We start from the raw sequence: 16,758 nt of genomic DNA on the forward strand, positions 1-16,758 counted from the left end.
TTAGCTGTTGCTACTGTAATCCACTATGAACATTAGCTGTTGTTACTGTAATCCACTATGAACATTAGCTGTTGCTACTGTAATCCACTATGAACATTAGCTGTTGCTACTGTAATCCACTATGAACATTAGCTGTTGCTACTGTAATCCACTATGAACATTAGCTGTTGCTACTGTAATCCACTATGAACATTAGCTGTTGCTACTGTAGTCCACTATGAACATTAGCTGTTGCTACTTTAATCCACTATGAACATTAGCTGTTGCTACTGTAATCCACTATGAACATTAGCTGTTGCTACTGTAATCCACTATGAACATTAGCTGTTGCTACTGTAATCCACTATGAACATTAGCTGTTGCTACTGTAATCCACTATGAACATTAGCTGTTGTTACTGTAATCCACTATGAAACTTAGCTGTTGCTACTGTAATCCACTATGAACATTAGCTGTTGCTACTGTAATCCACTATGAACATTAGCTGTTGCTACTGTAATCCACTATGAACATTAGCTGTTGCTACTGTAATCCACTATGAGCATTAGCTGTTGTTACTGTAATCCACTATGAACATTAGCTGTTGCTACTGTAATCCACTATGAACATTAGCTGTTGCTACTGTAATCCATAATGAGCATTAGCTGTTGCTACTGTAATCCACTATGAACATTAGCTGTTGCTACTGTAATCCACTATGAACATTAGCTGTTGCTACTGTAATCCACTATGAGCATTAGCTGTTGTTACTGTAATCCACTATGAACATTAGCTGTTGCTACTGTAATCCACTATGAATATTAGCTGTTGCTACTGTAATCCACTATGAGCATTAGCTGTTGCTACTGTAATCCACTATGAACATTAGCTGTTGCTACTGTAATCCACTATGAACATTAGCTGTTGCTACTGTAATCCACTATGAACATTAGCTGTTGCTACTGTAATCCACTATGAGCATTAGCTGTTGCTACTGTAATCCACTATGAACATTAGCTGTTGCTACTGTAATCCACTATGAACATTAGCTGTTGTTACTGTAATCCACTATGAGCATTAGCTGTTGCTACTGTAATCCACTATGAACATTAGCTGTTGCTACTGTAATCCACTATGAACATTAGCTGTTGCTACTGTAATCCACTATGAACATTAGCTGTTGCTACTGTAATCCACTATGAACATTAGCTGTTGCTACTGTAATCCACTATGAACATTAGCTGTTGTGTCTGACAACTTTTTGAATCAGAAGAAATCCACGATATGAAAGCATCTCTGTGTGTTTGATTCCGGTTTCAGGTTCTTCCACAAACCCGAAGAACAGCTGGAAACAGGCCAGACGTTTCATCCAGAAGTGCTGGGCGCAGCTGTAGAGTGCTTAACGACAACTAACAGCAGCAATAATAATCACTAGATTAAAAAGTTTGTTAAGACAAACTTTAAGTTGGCTTGAGAAAGCTGGACCAGAGAGAGTTTGAAGAAGTTTTAAAAGCTTTAAGTTTAAAGTTAGGGTTAGGGTTAGGGTTAGATTTTACCTATCTATATCTAGAAAGATAGATAGATTTTAGTCTCAGAAAAAGAATAATAATACGTTTAAATAGCATTTCAGTAAATTGGCTCTCTCAAACCAACTTAATTAAACTACCATTCTATGTACGATTTCTAACCCATCTAAAAAATATCTATCTATCTAATCACTTTAAACTTCAAACTACTAGAAACTTCAAACTACTAGAAACTTAAAGCTTTTAAAACTTCTTCAAACTCTCTGGTCCAGCTTTCTCAAGCCAACTTAAAGTTTGTCTCAACGTCAAAGTCAATGGGATTTTCCCGAGTTTTAGAAAACCGTAAATCCGATCAGTTAGAAAAGATATCTGAAGGTCCGAGCCGAGTTAGGAGATTGGGTTAAAGCTCTAGGAGGAGTTAGAGTCAGACATTTTAGTCTCAGAAAAATGAACAATAATACGTTTAATAGCATTTCAGTAATTTGGCTCTCTCAAGCCTTATTAATAACCCCGAGTCTCTGATCCTGAATCAACAGATGTTTGATTGCTGTCAATCACCACGAAACACGGTGACATCATTACATTTGAGCTATTTATGGAATAACCTGCAACATCCCCATGAAAATGGCCACTTTCTCTAAAATATAATATTTAGACAAATTTCTATTTCAGATTGCAACGATTGTTTTAGTGTGATGGATGGACCTGAACGCTTTCGTGAAGTTCATCAGAAGTGGGAGTCATAAATGTTTTACTCAATTTCATTTTTAATTTAATTTAATTGATTGAGGGAACTGTGGTGTAGGAGAATATGACTGAAGTATGAAAATAGATGCAAATGTTTCTCGCTCTTTTACAGTCGCGATAAGAGGACCGATCTGTCGATGATGATGATGTAGATGATGATGATGAATGATGATGATGATGATGATGATGATGATGATGATGATGATAAAACACTGACCCGCGTGACAGAAAACATGCACAACTTCATAGAGCAATGGCAGCTTGGAGCTTCAGGTGTGCAGTGACAGACGTGCAAAAGTACTGTAGGAAAACTATGCCACTAATAAATGATTTCAAATACAAACCCTTCCTGTATAAACTTTTCTACAGAAGTTCTAGAGAGTATAGAGATCCGCTCACCTCCATCAGTGTGTGTCGCTCCATCAGTGTGTGTCGCTCCATCAGTGTGTGTCGCTCCAGCAGCTTCAAGTGTGTTTCAGCGGGCGCGCGGACATGGTCAGGGTGTGTGTGTGTGTGTGTGTGTGTCCGTGACTCCGCCCACCCGTTCCCGACACACACACACACACACACACACACACTGATGCTCCTCCAGCTGTTTCCAGAGGTGCTGCTGCTCTTTCATCCCTTCCGACAATTTATGTTTTATTCGACACATTATTTGATGCTGTCTAGCTACATTTTCTGATTTTATTTATTCAATTAACAACACCCATACTAGAGTAAATGCTGGTTATTAAACAGTTTGTTTTTATCATGTTAGATGATGGACGGTGCATCTATTTGTATTTTTCGTCATGGAAAATATGGGGGGGGGGAAATGTATTTTTATTTTAGAGTTGTTACTATCTATCAAAATTGTCTTTAAATTAGTCTCATATCTGGTCCCACCTTAACAGGTTTTATATGTAATTTAATTAATTGAATTGAATTAATTATATATTTCGTTTCAATTCAATGAAATGAAACCCACAAAAATTCAAACGGACTCAAAATCCCTCGACCGTCGTTAAAATATATTATTTTACAAGAATCTTTTTGAAGAACTTTGAGAATTTGAAGATACTAAAAAAAAAACATAAAAGCTGATTCATTGTCATGTTTATTGATTCAGTCAATAAAAAGGCATGTGTAGGGAAATATGAGCACTCTTTTATTCGGGGTTTGTGCAGTTACATCACATCTTCTACACACTACAGAGACACTGGCGTTTAGAGACAAACCTCTAATAGTTTCTGTCGAAATCATAAAAGACGTGGAAAGCAGAAACACTTCTGTGAGAATAACTAATAACTAAATATTGCGCACCAGACACATCATATGCACGCAAAAACTTATTTTCGCGTATAAATTACACGATAGACACAATGCGTGCTATAGATACGCATTTCATGAGATCAGGATGGTTAAGTTGAGTTAAGAGTTTAGTGAGTGTGTGAGTTTTGTTAAGTGAACTCGGGTCCGGATGATTCCTCCGAGCAGGATTTGGAGCGCGCGAAGAGCCCGTTCTCGTCCACGGGAAGCGCGTTGGTCGCCGTGACGCACAGACCCTTCCGCGCGCGTCGTCGCTCCTCCAGTCGGATGGTGTGGTACAAGCCCGTGGGCGGGTCCTCCAGCAGCGCGTTGCTCTCGGAGCGCGACGGCCTCATCTGGCACACGGAGCTCAGCATCAGCAACGCGGGCGCGTACAGCACGTTCACCAGACCCATGCCCAGGTTCAGCTGCACGAACCCCAGGTGGTGCACGATCTGCCCCGCGACCACAGGCCCTAGCGCGTACGCGACGCAGTAGGAGATGTCCGCGATGGCGTACACGCTCCCGTACACGGACACGTGACGCACGTCCACCAGGAACGCGAGCGTTGGCAGGAGCGCCGTGTCCACCAGCGCGATGCCGAAGCAGATTCCGCACAGCGGGACCATCAGCTGGCCGAAGCTCCTGCATGCGGGAACAGTGCACGAACTGGCCCCTATAATCACCATCCCGAGGGCCCCGTAGAACCACTGCAGGTCCGGGAACTTCGCGGCTAATCGGACAGTGACATAAACGCCCAGCACGTGCGGCAGGAACGCGGGCAGCCAGACGAGCCCCATCTCCCACTCACTGGCGTTCATCGTGCTCTCCATCCAGCGGGAGATGGTGGGCTCCAGGAACGCCAGCGGGATGTTGCACACGGTCAGCGCGCCCGCCACCACGGCGATGTACGGGTCAATCATGAGCCGGTGAATGGGCGTCCCGACCGGCATGTTCTCGCGCGTCCTGTTAGAGAAAGGTTTGATCACAGTCAAGACCAGAACGCTGTCTGCCAAGCACACGGAGGCCAGAACTATGAACGGGACCCGTTTACCTGCGAACTCATACAGGATCCCGCCGAACGGAGGCGCCACGAGGCTCCCGAACGAGATGAAGGCGAGCGCGATGCCGAGCGCGCGACTCCTCTCCGCCTCCTCCGTGTATTTATCCGCGATCATCGCGATCCCTGACGTGTCCGCGAACGCCGAGCCGAACCCCTGTAGACTGCGCGCGCAGAACAGCGTCCAGTAGTTCTCAGCGAACGCGAATATACACGTGGAGACGAACATGACCAGGAGTCCGATCAGCAGCGGTATGTCGTACCCGACGCGGTCGATGAAGGTGCCGGTGAACGGGTTCACCAGGAGCTGCAGGATGGCCTTGGACGCGAACAACACCCCGATCTGGATGTCCAGGTTCTCCCGGGTTGCTCTGCTCAGGGAAGAGTTGGCATGAGTGCGCAAAGCTTGCGCGTTCTCTAAATCCGTGAGATAATCGGGAATGATGGGAACGATCACCATGTAAAGCATGTTGTCCAGCAGAAGCGCGACGCAAACTATCACCAGAATGACGCGTCTCTGCCGCTCCGGGTCCCGCAACGCGCTGCCCAGCTGTTTACTTCTTTCGCCCATCTCAGACAACTTTAGTGCGGCTGATTTAGCCAGCCCAGCAGACCCAGCAGAGCCAGCAGACTCCATGCCTGTTTCCCTCAAGAGAAATGTCCTTCAGAATGTCTTTTCATTCCCTTTATGTGCAGTGACGCTTTTGGTTTTTACGCACGAACTTTCCCGGTGTCCGGCGCGCGCGCTCGGGTTGCTTTGCTCTGGTCTCTCGGCTGGTGACGTGCTAGTCTTTTCTCTTCACAATCCTGAGCTTTGCATCTTGCATTTCCATTTCTACTGAGCCTTTTTCATTTACATTCCTGCTACGCGCGTATTGAGTTTGCGCTCTCTCTCGTGTGCGCGCAATGTCTGTCACCTGTGGTCATTCACATCAGTTTTTCTTTCCACCAGAAATAGTAGACTTGCTATGAGCACAAATTAAGAAGTGTGCCAATATCAGTTTCCTCTGTCTGTTCTCTCCAGGGGTGTGTGTCGCGCGCGCGCGTGCCCGCTGGTCATCAGCTGCGGTCGTTTTAAAACTGACCAATCACTGACCAATCACTGACCAATCAGAGACATCCTCACATGATGAAGAAAACAGTTCTCTGACGAGCTCTCACTGGATCAGCTCTCAGTCTGTTCTCCTAAGACTGGACAAATAACCGCAAGAACAAAAGTTCATCAAAGCTCGTCTTGCGTCGCAAATGCCCGCGGATAATAATCCGAATATGCTGGACAAATAATAAATGCATGAACAAAACCAGAAATGCACATTATATGAGCGCCAGGGTTTCCAGTCAGATCAGGATAAAATGTATATTAAGTGTTTTCTTGATGCAAGTTCTCATTGCACACACACACACACACACACACACTCACATACACACAAACTTATAATTGTTAGTTTCTTTTTATTCGACTATTTCTGTGAAACGTGATATTACAATGTTAAATAATTTAAATCATTCACTTAATATTCATCAGTATTATTGATCTGACTTTACTGACGCTACTGTGTTTTTTTATTGCAAGAAAAGAAACAGCACTGCATTGAATTCATTAACATAAAATGAAAAGGAAAGAAAAAGAAAAAGAAGACAGAGAAATAACAATGACACCTCAACCAGTAAGAAAAATATGATCATAATCGTCTGACGCTGTTGTATGAGAACTGAACTGAGCTGGACGATGACATCATTTAAAAAAATGTTTTTTATTTTTTAGAACTGCTTTATAGATGAAATTAACTTATTCAATAATTGATGATCATCTTTACAGCGAAACACTGAACTGACTTCAGCGGAACGACACAGAATCATCATGTTCCTGTTATCTCTGTAAGTATAAGCACTATAGAAATAAAGCTGAGTTGACTAGACTTGTGTTGGCTGGTTAACCGCTTATTATTAGGACGAATAAATTATGAACTATTATTTAAATATTTAAATTCACGGACATGAGATAAAACAATAATAATATGATATCACCTTTTGGGAAGTATTTGGGGAAATAATAAAGCATGCACAGTTATATTGTGATCATCAGCACTAATGAACTGCGGCGTGACACTGACATCTATTGGCCGTTTCATAGGTTTCTGTTCCTGCTGAACTAAACTCATGCATCACAGGGCCTGTGCCATGCCCATGGAGGAAGCTGAACTAACTCGGGGTTACAAGAGTAGTTTTGAGTTGACAAAACCAAACCGATGCAATCAGGCTTTATTGGTACCAGGATGCAGCTCATCAACTTTTGGAGGAGCAAGAGATGATCATTCAGAAGAGCGGCGACTTTATGCTCAGAGCGACACGGTCTCTGCAGCCGCAGCACTATGGCGAACCCTAACCCAACCCAACCCTAACCTAACCTAACCCAACCCTAACCCAACCCTAACCCAACCCTAACCCATACAGCACGAGGACACTGCTGGAGAGAGATCGCTGGATGCGGTAATGCGGAAGCTGAACAAATACGTTCTATATTCATGTAAAATTGTGTGTGTGTATGTGTGTGTGTGTGTGTGTGCGTGTGTCAGTGTGTGTGTGTGTGTGTGTGTAATAATAATTTTTTTAATATATAAAAAATGTGCATGCATATCCTAAGAAAGATTAATATTCATTGATTTTTTTAGATGCAACCCCAACTCCACACGTTCTTGGCAGCGGATAAAGAGAAAATAAAAAAATAAAATTCAAAGTGGTGAGTATTTACCACAACCATTTATTATTTTTGTGAACATTTTATCACAGACGTTTGTTTGCAGCAAACAGAAAAAAGTGTGATATTTAGAAGCCGGAGGAAGGCCTGTTTCACCGGGAGAAGTTCAAGTTCAAGTTCATTTTATTTATATAGCACATTTTATAACAGCCACTGACTGACCAAAGTGCTTCACAGAACTACAAAATTAAAAGACACCAACACCATGCGTAGTAGCACATCATAGAACAGTACAACAGGTTAAGAACAGCTTAAAACGGGAGACATCCAAGAAGTCTCAGAGACTATCAGTAGTAGAAAATAAAACAGAGAAGACAGTAACAGGTTTAATACTAGTATCATACTCGAAGGAGAGAAATATAGAATAGACAAAAAAAAAAAAAAAAAGTATAAATATATCTATATATACACCCATATATATAGATACATACACACACATATATGTCAAGTCAAGTCAAGTCACCTTTATTTATATAGCGCTTTTTACAATACAGATTGTATCAAAGCGCTTCACAGTGATAACATGAAAACAATATAACAAAGTTTGTTTCTAAAAGATATTGCGTCAACGTCCACCTTAAGTAAGGCAGATCAATAATATTATTGAATATTAAATGTTAAATGTCCCCAACTAAGCAAGCCAAAAGCCAAGGCAACAGTGGCAAGGAACCAAAACTCCATCAGGTGACAGAATGGAGAAAAAAACCTTGGGAGAAACCAGACTCAGTCGGGGGGCCAGTTCTCCTCTGGCCAACGAAGGAACAGTGCATGATTCGGGCAGCATTACAAGTCAGATTGGATCGGAACATTTAGAGTATTTTTTGGAAGTCCAAGTAATCACGCCGGTCTTAAGACAAGTTGTTGAGGATCAGTGCCGTCCACCATAGAGAGTCCATATCGCCCGTGTTGAGTCGTCACTTCACAGGCTTTGTGATTGGAGCATCTGAAGTCTCCGTGAGAGGCTGGATACAAACTGGAGCTGACGAACGCCATTTTCTCGGGACTCGCGTCCCGAGATAACAGCAGAAAAGCAAAGGGAAAATAATTAGCGTAGCTGCTGTTCATAATGATGATTTCCATAACACAGGCGTAAATGACAAAACATGAAGACAGTGACTCTTGCGTCCCAAAATCACCCCCCTCCGTCCCCCACTCAACTCAGCCCAGCTTACTGACCTCTACGTCCCTCCTGCTGCTGAGACCTAACCACAATCTCACAATCTCTCCGCAACCCAACCATACGCGCCAACCCGTTGACTAAGGCTGTCGAGCCCCACTGGTGCGTGAAAAGGCAGTTTCAGTGGACAACGGTTCCGTATGGCATACTACCTACCGCAACACAATATCTGCCCAACCACCCGTCATTCACGCAATATACACAGGAACGTAATGACTGCAAATACTATGCAACCTATACAGATAACCTACAGTCTCTTCAAGTTTTATAGAAAATTCTCGGTTTCTTAATGAGAGGTTTTATTACTGCCAGCTTGAATATTTTTGGAACATGACCTAAAGATAAAGACGAGTTAATAATATTAAGAAGAGGCTCTTCCACTACAGGTAACACTTCTTTCAGAAATTTAGTTGGTATTGGATCTAATAAACATGTTGTTGGTTTAGATGCAATGATAAGTTTATTTAGCTCTTCCTGTCCTATAGTTGTAAAGCGGTGTAGTTGTTCTTGAGGGGCGATAATTGAGGCTGAATCATAAGACACCATAGAGGATTGTACATTTACAATTGTGTTTCGGATGCTTTCTATTTTCTCATTGAAGTAGTTCATAAAATCATTACAGCTATACTGTAACGGAATAATTTGCTCGGGTGATGTCTGTTTATTTGTTAGTCTAGCCACGGTGTTAAATAAAAACCTTGGATTATTTTGGTTATTTTCTATTAGTTTGCGGAGATGCTCAGCCCTGGCTGCTTTTAGAGCTTTTTTATAACGAGACATACTGTCTTTCCACGCGATTCTAAAGACCTCTAAATTAGTTTGTTTCCATTTACGCTCTAAGTTACGAGTTTCTCTCTTGATAGCATGCGTAGCACTGTTGTACCATGGTGCTTTAGTTTTCTCTCTAACCTTTTTTGATCTAATTGGTGCAACAATATCTAATGTACTAGAGAAAATGGTGCTCAAACTGCTAGTCATTTCCTCTAGTTCATCTGTTTGTTTGGGTTCTCTGAGCAGCTGAGATAGATCAGGTAAGCTATTTGAGAATCTATCTATAGTGGTCGGAAGGATTGTTCTGCCTGGTCTATAACGTGGCGCAACATGACAAATTTCAGCAGTGCGTATTATACAAGTTACCATGTGATGATCGGTGAGATCGTCACTTTGCGGTATAATATCTATATCGGTTAGATTGGTTCCATATGATATAATTAAATCTAGTGTATGATTTAGACGATGAGTGGGACCACTGACATTCTGCTTGACCCCAAAGGAGTTTAATAAATCTGTAAACGCAGTCCCTAACGCATCGTTTGTGTTATCTACGTGTATGTTAAAATCTCCAACAATTATTGCTTTATCGGCATTGACCAATAGATCTGAGAGAAAGTCTGCAAACTCTTTTAGGAAATCAGCATATGGTCCTGGAGGTCTATATACAGTAGCCAAGGCTAGAGATAATAGGGATTTATTTCTTCCATCTAAGAGCGTAACGTTTAGCACAAGTACTTCAAACGAGTTAAACCTGTGACCTGTTTTCTGAGTAACATTAATAATATCTCTATAGATTGTTGCAACACCGCCGCCACGACCGATCAGACGGGGCTCATGCTTATAACAGTATCCTGGCGGGGTAGACTCATTTAGACCGAAATACTCGTTTGGTTTAAGCCAGGTTTCAGTAAGGCAAAGTACATCGAAGCTATTATCTGTGACCATTTCATTTACAATAACCGCCTTAGGTGTGAGCGATCTAATGTTTAGAAGACCTAGTTTTAGAAATTGTTTTTGTTCACTGATATTTAGATTTTCAGGTTTAATTACAATAAGATTTTTCCTAGATCCTACAGTGGATTTATTATTTGGCCTCACTAAACGAGGAATAGACACAGTTTCTATATAATGTTCTACACTACTTATATCAATTAAATTGGCACAGCAAAGACTGTGATTTGGAATTTGATTTTCTAGTCATACAGTGTGTAACGTCTTGGAGATGTTGTCCGACAGCACAGCCGCTCCGGCTCTGCTGGGGTGCAGGCCATCAGCACGGTAGAGCCTAGGTCGCTCCCAGAACAGATTCCAATTATTTACAAAGAGCAGTTTCTGTTCATTACACAATGACATTAACCATTAATTTAGTGCAAATAATCTACTGAACCTTTCCTGTCCTTGTCGGTACGTGGGAAGCGGTCCAGACACGATGATCGTTGCCTCAGGCGCTGTGCTGCGTACCGCCTCGATCAGGCTCCTGTAGTCCTTCTTCAGAACCTCCGTCTGCCGCAGCCTGATATCGTTTGTTCCAGCGTGAAGCACCACAGCTCCGACGCGCTCTTCACCGCTCAGGATCTCGGGAACCTGTGCGGCGACATCAAGAACACGAGCACCAGGAAGGCAGTGAGTGCGCACCTTACCCTTACCTGAGGTAGCACGGACATGACGGACCATGGAAGTGCCGATGATCACGGCGTTGTCGCGTTCCGACTCGCGAAGAGGGGAGAAGCGGTTCCGGGTGGAGATCTCGAAGACCGGGAGGGGCGGAGAGGTTCTTGCTCTGGTCCTGGCTCGTGTCTTCCGCTGTGGGATCATCCAGGGTCCATGGTGTTGGGTTGGTGCCGGAGTGAATGATGCCAGAGATGATCGCGTCCTCCTGGGCAGAGAAACGCACGGAGTGGACGAAGTCGGAGTCAAAAAGTTACTAACCACTGACTTGTGAGCATCGGCGCGTGACGTTTCAAGCGCTGATCGCCGATCCCGCAGCTCGGCTTGCCTCTCTAGCAGACCACGGATCTGTTTCTCCACCGATTCAAGCTCCAATCGTACCGAAATCAGTTCGAATGTGTCCTCACCTGCACTCAGAGGTAACGTTAGACACACATCTGATATGTTCGCCATAACAGATGAACAGTAGATTAGTAGTGATACTACCAATATCACTAGTAATTTAGGACTGAAATGCCGGATATAACCTGTATCCTTTCAGTGAAACGGGTGTAAAATCAGACGGTCAATAGGCGCGAGGCCACGCTTGAAATGCTAGCGGACTAAAGGCTAGTAGCCGAGATTCGCAAAGTTGGGTCTAAGTAGCGATATCAAAGCAATCCGATTGTTTTTTATAAGGAATAGTATCGAGGATAAGTTCCCATGATATAAAAATAGAAAGTGCTTGTTTATAAATGAGTGGTAAAGAAGAAAATCAAGGATTAATGAATTGATTCGACGGAGCTTTCAAACACAAACACCGACTGCTCGCGCATGCGCCCACTCTTACTCTTACGATGCGGTGCGATCCGATTCAACGCGATGTGATTCAATGTAATACGATGCAATGGAGAAAAATATGTACACATATACACATATATATATACATGTACATGCACCTTAATATGTGGTGCAACATGCAACCACATATATATACATGTACATGCACCTTATTTGTAGGCCAAAGAGAACAAGTGCGTTTTTAAAAGTGACTTAAAAGAAATTTTAAGTCACTTTTAAAGGGAGAAGCTGAGGGTGGCTGTTTTGTACAGAACAGGCCCGCTCTGGGGACACAACCGAGCACAGCCGAACACAGCTGGAGCACAGCCGAACACAGCTGGAGCACAACAGAACACAGCTGGAGCACAGCCGAACACAGCTGGAGCACAGCCGAACACAGCTGGAGCACAGCCGAACACAGTTGGAGCACAGCCGAACACAGCCGGAGCACAACTGAACACAGCCGAGCACAGCCGAACACAGCTGGAGCACAGCCGAACACAGCCGGAGCACAGCCGAACACAGCTGGAGCACAGCCGAACACAGCTGGAGCACAGCCGAACACAGCCGGAGCACAACTGAACACAGCCGGAGCACAGCCGAACACAGCCGGAGCACAGCCGAACACAGCTGGAGCACAGCCGAACACAGCTGGAGCACAGCCGAACACAGCTGGAGCACAACTGAACACAGCTGGAGCACAGCCGAACACAGCTGGAGCACAGCCGAACACAGCTGGAGCACAACAGAACACAGCTGGAGCACAGCCGAACACAGCTGGAGCACAGCCGAACACAGCTGGAGCACAACTGAACACAGCTGGAGCACAGCCGAACACAGCCGGAGCACAACTGAACACAGCCGAGCACAGCCCAACACAGCTGGAGCACAGCCGAACACAGCCGGAGCACAACTGAACACAGCTGGAGCACAGCCGAACACAGCCGGAGCACAGCCGAACACAGCCGGAGCACAACTGAACACAACCGGAGCACAGCCGAACACAGCCGGAGCACAGCCGAACACAGTTGGAGCACAGCCGAACACAGTTGGAGCACAGCCGAACACAGCCGGAGCACAACTGAACACAGCCGGAGCACAACTGAACACAGCTGGAGCACAGCCGAACACAGCCGGAGCACAGCCGAACACAGCCGGAGCACAGCCGAACACAGCCGGAGCACAACTGAACACAGCCGGAGCACAGCCGAACACAGCCGGAGCACAGCCGAACACAGCCGGAGCACAGCCGAACACAGTTGGAGCACAGCCGGAGCTAAGCCGAACACAGCTGGAATGGGCCTTTAGGATGCGGTCATCTCTATCTTCACTCTGGTTTGGCCCCGTCTGAGGGTCAGGATAGGGTCATCTAAACCCGTCTCCCACCAACAGGCCATCAAAAAGCCCTCTCATAGAACAGAAAAGGGAAAATTGTGTAGGTTTTGCTGTCCCAATTCAAATGAACAGTGTTTTGTACTGTAGGCAAGGCAAGGCAAGGCAAGGCAAGTTTATTTATATAGCACATTTCATACACAATGGCAATTCAAAGTACTTTACATAGAAGAAATTAAAATAATCAAAACAAATAAGAATAATTAAAACAGTTTAGAATAAAAAATCAAATAAAGTAGTACTGGTCCACCCCTATCTAAGATGGAAGAGATTGAGCAGGTTTACAGTGCCACTGGGCCTCTAGCCCAGGGACGTACTCTGCTGGGGTGGTGCTACACCAGTAATGCCCAGCGGGGGCCCCACAGAGCACGCTTCGTGTGCGCTGTCTGCTGCCGTTACCCTTAACGACGCTCTCAGCGACTTCTTATACAGCAGTATAACTTACTCCTTCAAAATCTCTTCCAGAGATTAGAAAAATAAATAAATAAATAAATTAGAAATTAGAAAACAAACAAAGACAAAACCAGTACAGTAAAAACAGTCGGACGAACAGTGGCACAGTGCTCATTCAGTAAATGCATAGCTAAACAGATGTGTTTTGAGTCTGGATTTGAATGTGACTACTGTAGGAGCACATCTGATCTCCTCTGGAAGCTGGTTCCAGCTGCGGCTGGCATAATAGCTAAAAGCAGACTCTCCATGCTTAGAGCGAACCCTTGGTATTTCTAGCTGATGTGATCCTAATGATCTGAGTGCTCTGTTAGGTTTATATTCAGTGAGCATATCTGCAATATATTGAGGTCCTAGCCCATTAAAGGATTTATATACCAGTAATAATACTTTAAAATCAATCCTAAATGTAACTGGGAGCCAGTGTAGAGACCTGAGGACTGGTGTGATATGTTCATATTTTCTGGTTCTGCTCAGGATCCTGGCAGCAGCGTTCTGTATGAGCTGCAACTGTCTTATGGTCTTTTTAGGAAGGCCAGTGAGGAGTCCATTACAATAATCCCCCCTGCTGGTGATAAAAGCATGCACAAGTTTCTCTAAGTCTTGATTGGAAACAAAGCATCTAATTCTTGCAATATTTTTCAGATGATAGTATGCTGATTTAGTTATTGCTTTGACATGACTACTGAAACTAAGATCTGACTCTAGAGACACACCAAGATTCCTGACTTGATTTTTAGTTGTTAGACCCCTAGCGTCAAGGTATGCGTTCACCTTGAGAACTTCATCTTTGTTTCCAAACGCAATGACTTCAGTTTTGTCTTTGTTTAACTGAAGAAAGTTTTGGCACATCCAACTGTTGACTTCATCAATGCATTGGCACAGGGAGTCAATGGGGCTGTAGTCGTTAGGCGATAGGGCTAAGTAGAGCTGTGTGTCGTCTGCATAGCTGTGGTAAGAGATTCGGTTCTGTCTCATTATTTGGCTCATTGGGAGCATATACAGGTTGAACAGGAGTGGTGCAAGAATTGAGCCTTGAGGGACTCCGCATATCATGGACGTCCACTCAGACTTATGGTCTCCTATACTCCCATAATAACCTCTCCCTTCTAAGTATGACCTGAACCATTTTAGGACTATCCCAGAAAGCCCCACCCAGTTTTCCAGCCTGTCAAGAAGTATGTTGTGATCGACAGTGTCAAATGCAGCACTGAGGTCGAGTAGTACCAGCACTGATAATTTACCTGTATCAGTATTTAAGCGAATATCATTTATTATCTTTATGAGCGCTGTCTCTGTGCTGTGATGCGATCGGAAACCAGATTGAAAATTGTCAAAGTATCCATTCGAGATTAAGAATTTGTTCAGCTGATTGAAGACAACTTTTTCAATGATCTTGCCTATGAAAGGAAGATTTGAGATCGGTCTATAATTGCTTAAGATGGTCTTATCCAGATTGCTCTTTTTCAGGAGGGGCTTGACAACTGCAGTTTTCAGGGAGTTTGGAAAACTCCCAGAGAGAAGTGAGGCATTTACCACTTCTAGGAGATCTGCTTCTAAACTGTTTAACACACTTTTGAAAAAAGAGTGCAGTTCATCTGTACCAAATTTAACTTGCCTTCCTCAAAGCGCTGACACAACATGCACTGATCATACGTTCATGATCACCAGTCATCTGCAGATGAAATGTTCAGTAGATCATTGTTATGTCTGTTAATGTTACTATTAATTTAAAGATTCATCTCACAGAAAATAACAATCATCTCACATGTATGCCTGAGGCTGTGAAAGGACTTCCTTGCTCCAATGTCTCTAGGGAATCCTATCATAAGATTAACAGAATAATAACAAATTTTTTTACAAATAATTCTTAACATGTACTGTATTGTATAGTACATTTAAGTGCTCTAAGTGAAATCTGCTTTTTGAAAGAAAAAAAATTGTTCATGTGATGTCACCCTATCAATATATCTTACCGGCAATTTTATAAAAGCCCTCTTTTATGGACATGGTCGATAAATGAATGAAACACAATGAAGCTGTTGATGAACTGCAGAGCGAGGACACCTTGCGAATTGTGTTTAGGTTCCCTGTGTTCTCCGGATCACGACCGTACACGAGTGTGTAACACTTGCAAAAAGACTCAGCGCAATACATAGCCTATGTAAAGGAAAGGTAAGGGGATTTTGTCTATCTAAAGGGATAGTTCACCCTCATGTTGTTCCAACCCCGTAAGACTTTCGTTCATCTTCGGAACACAAATTAAGATATTTTTGATTAAATCTGAGAGCTGGATCACTCCTCCATAGGCTTCTTAAGGGATCGAAACTGGCCGGCCCAAAAGTTATGAAAGACATCGTTAAAATAGTCCTAGTGACTACAGTGGCTCAATCTTAAGATTATCAAGCGACGAGAATACTTTTTGTGCGCAAAAAACAAACAAAAATAACGAATTTATTCAACTATTCATTTTTTTCTCTGTGGGCCTTGAGATTTCACGTAGTGATATTGCGCAAAGCTTCTAGGTTGTACGTCTCGAAACTAAACCAGACGATCAGTGATCAGTGTGTGTGTGTCGATCTCAGCTGTAGTTCAGTGATCAGTGTGTGTGTGTCGATCTCAGCTGTAGTTCAGTGATCAGTGTTTGTGTGTCGATCTCAGCTGTAGTTCAGTGATCAGTGTGTGTGTGTCGATCTCAGCTGTAGTTCAGTGATCAGTGTGTGTGTGTCGATCTCAGCTGTAGTTCAGTGATCAGTGTTTGTGTGTCGATCTCAGCTGTAGTTCAGTGATCAGTGTGTGTGTGTCGATCTCAGCTGTAGTTCAGTGATCAGTGTTTGTGTGTCGATCTCAGCTGTAGTTCATTGATCAGTGTGTGTGTGTCGATCTCAGCTGTAGTTCAGTGATCAGTGTTTGTGTGTCGATCTCAGCTGTAGTTCAGTGATCAGTGTGTGTGTGTCGATCTCAGCTGTAGTTCAGTGATCAGTGTGTGTGTGTCGATCTCAGCTGTAGTTCAGTGATCAGTGTTTGTGTGTCGATCTCAGCTGTAGTTCAGTGATCAGTGTGTGTGTGTCGATCTCAGCTGTAGTTCAGTGATCAGTGTGTGTGTGTCGATCTCAGC

At 43.5% G+C, this 16,758-nt stretch overlaps 3 protein-coding genes across 3 annotated transcripts in view; all 3 read right to left on the bottom strand.

Annotated features, from left to right (window-relative positions):
- Positions 1 to 2,672, bottom strand: part of LOC130076544 (choline O-acetyltransferase-like) — a 20,127-nt gene extending 17,455 nt beyond the window's left edge. Inside the window, exon 1 of the mRNA XM_056241661.1 lies at positions 2,652 to 2,672. Within this exon, the coding sequence (XP_056097636.1) occupies positions 2,652 to 2,657 (6 nt within the window). The 5' untranslated portion in view covers positions 2,658 to 2,672. The remainder of the gene's footprint in view (positions 1 to 2,651) is intronic.
- Positions 2,673 to 3,682: 1,010 nt separating this feature from the next.
- Positions 3,683 to 5,605, bottom strand: slc18a3b (solute carrier family 18 member 3b). Its single transcript, XM_056241673.1, has one exon. It carries the CDS (start codon positions 5,237 to 5,239, stop codon positions 3,695 to 3,697), a length of 1,545 nt encoding a protein of 514 aa, XP_056097648.1. The 5' UTR covers positions 5,240 to 5,605; the 3' UTR covers positions 3,683 to 3,694.
- Positions 5,606 to 12,034: 6,429 nt separating this feature from the next.
- LOC130076545 (keratin-associated protein 5-1) lies at positions 12,035 to 15,302 on the bottom strand. Its single transcript, XM_056241663.1, has 3 exons — positions 15,297 to 15,302; positions 12,676 to 13,145; positions 12,035 to 12,617 (listed from the first exon to the last, which is right to left on the bottom strand). The coding sequence occupies exons 1-3, from the start codon at positions 15,300 to 15,302 to the stop codon at positions 12,035 to 12,037; spliced, it is 1,059 nt and encodes a 352-aa protein (XP_056097638.1).
- Positions 15,303 to 16,758: the final 1,456 nt, after the last annotated feature.

This window comes from Rhinichthys klamathensis, unplaced genomic scaffold, assembly GCF_029890125.1.
Source record: "Rhinichthys klamathensis goyatoka isolate OS25496 unplaced genomic scaffold, OSU_Roscu_1.1 h1tg000661l_1, whole genome shotgun sequence".
In the NCBI taxonomy this organism is placed as follows: Eukaryota; Metazoa; Chordata; class Actinopteri; order Cypriniformes; family Leuciscidae; genus Rhinichthys; species Rhinichthys klamathensis.

Excerpts from the sequence above, each read along its gene's own strand:
- slc18a3b (XM_056241673.1), bottom strand. The coding sequence starts at position 5,239 with ATGGAGTCTGCTGGCTCTGCTGGGTCTGCTGGGCTGGCTAAATCAGCC.
- LOC130076545 (XM_056241663.1), bottom strand. Across the intron at positions 12,618-12,675 it reads TTCGGCTGTGCTCCAGCTGT|CTGTGTTCAGTTGTGCTCCA; the intron begins GTTGGGCTGTGC and ends GCTGTGCTCCAG.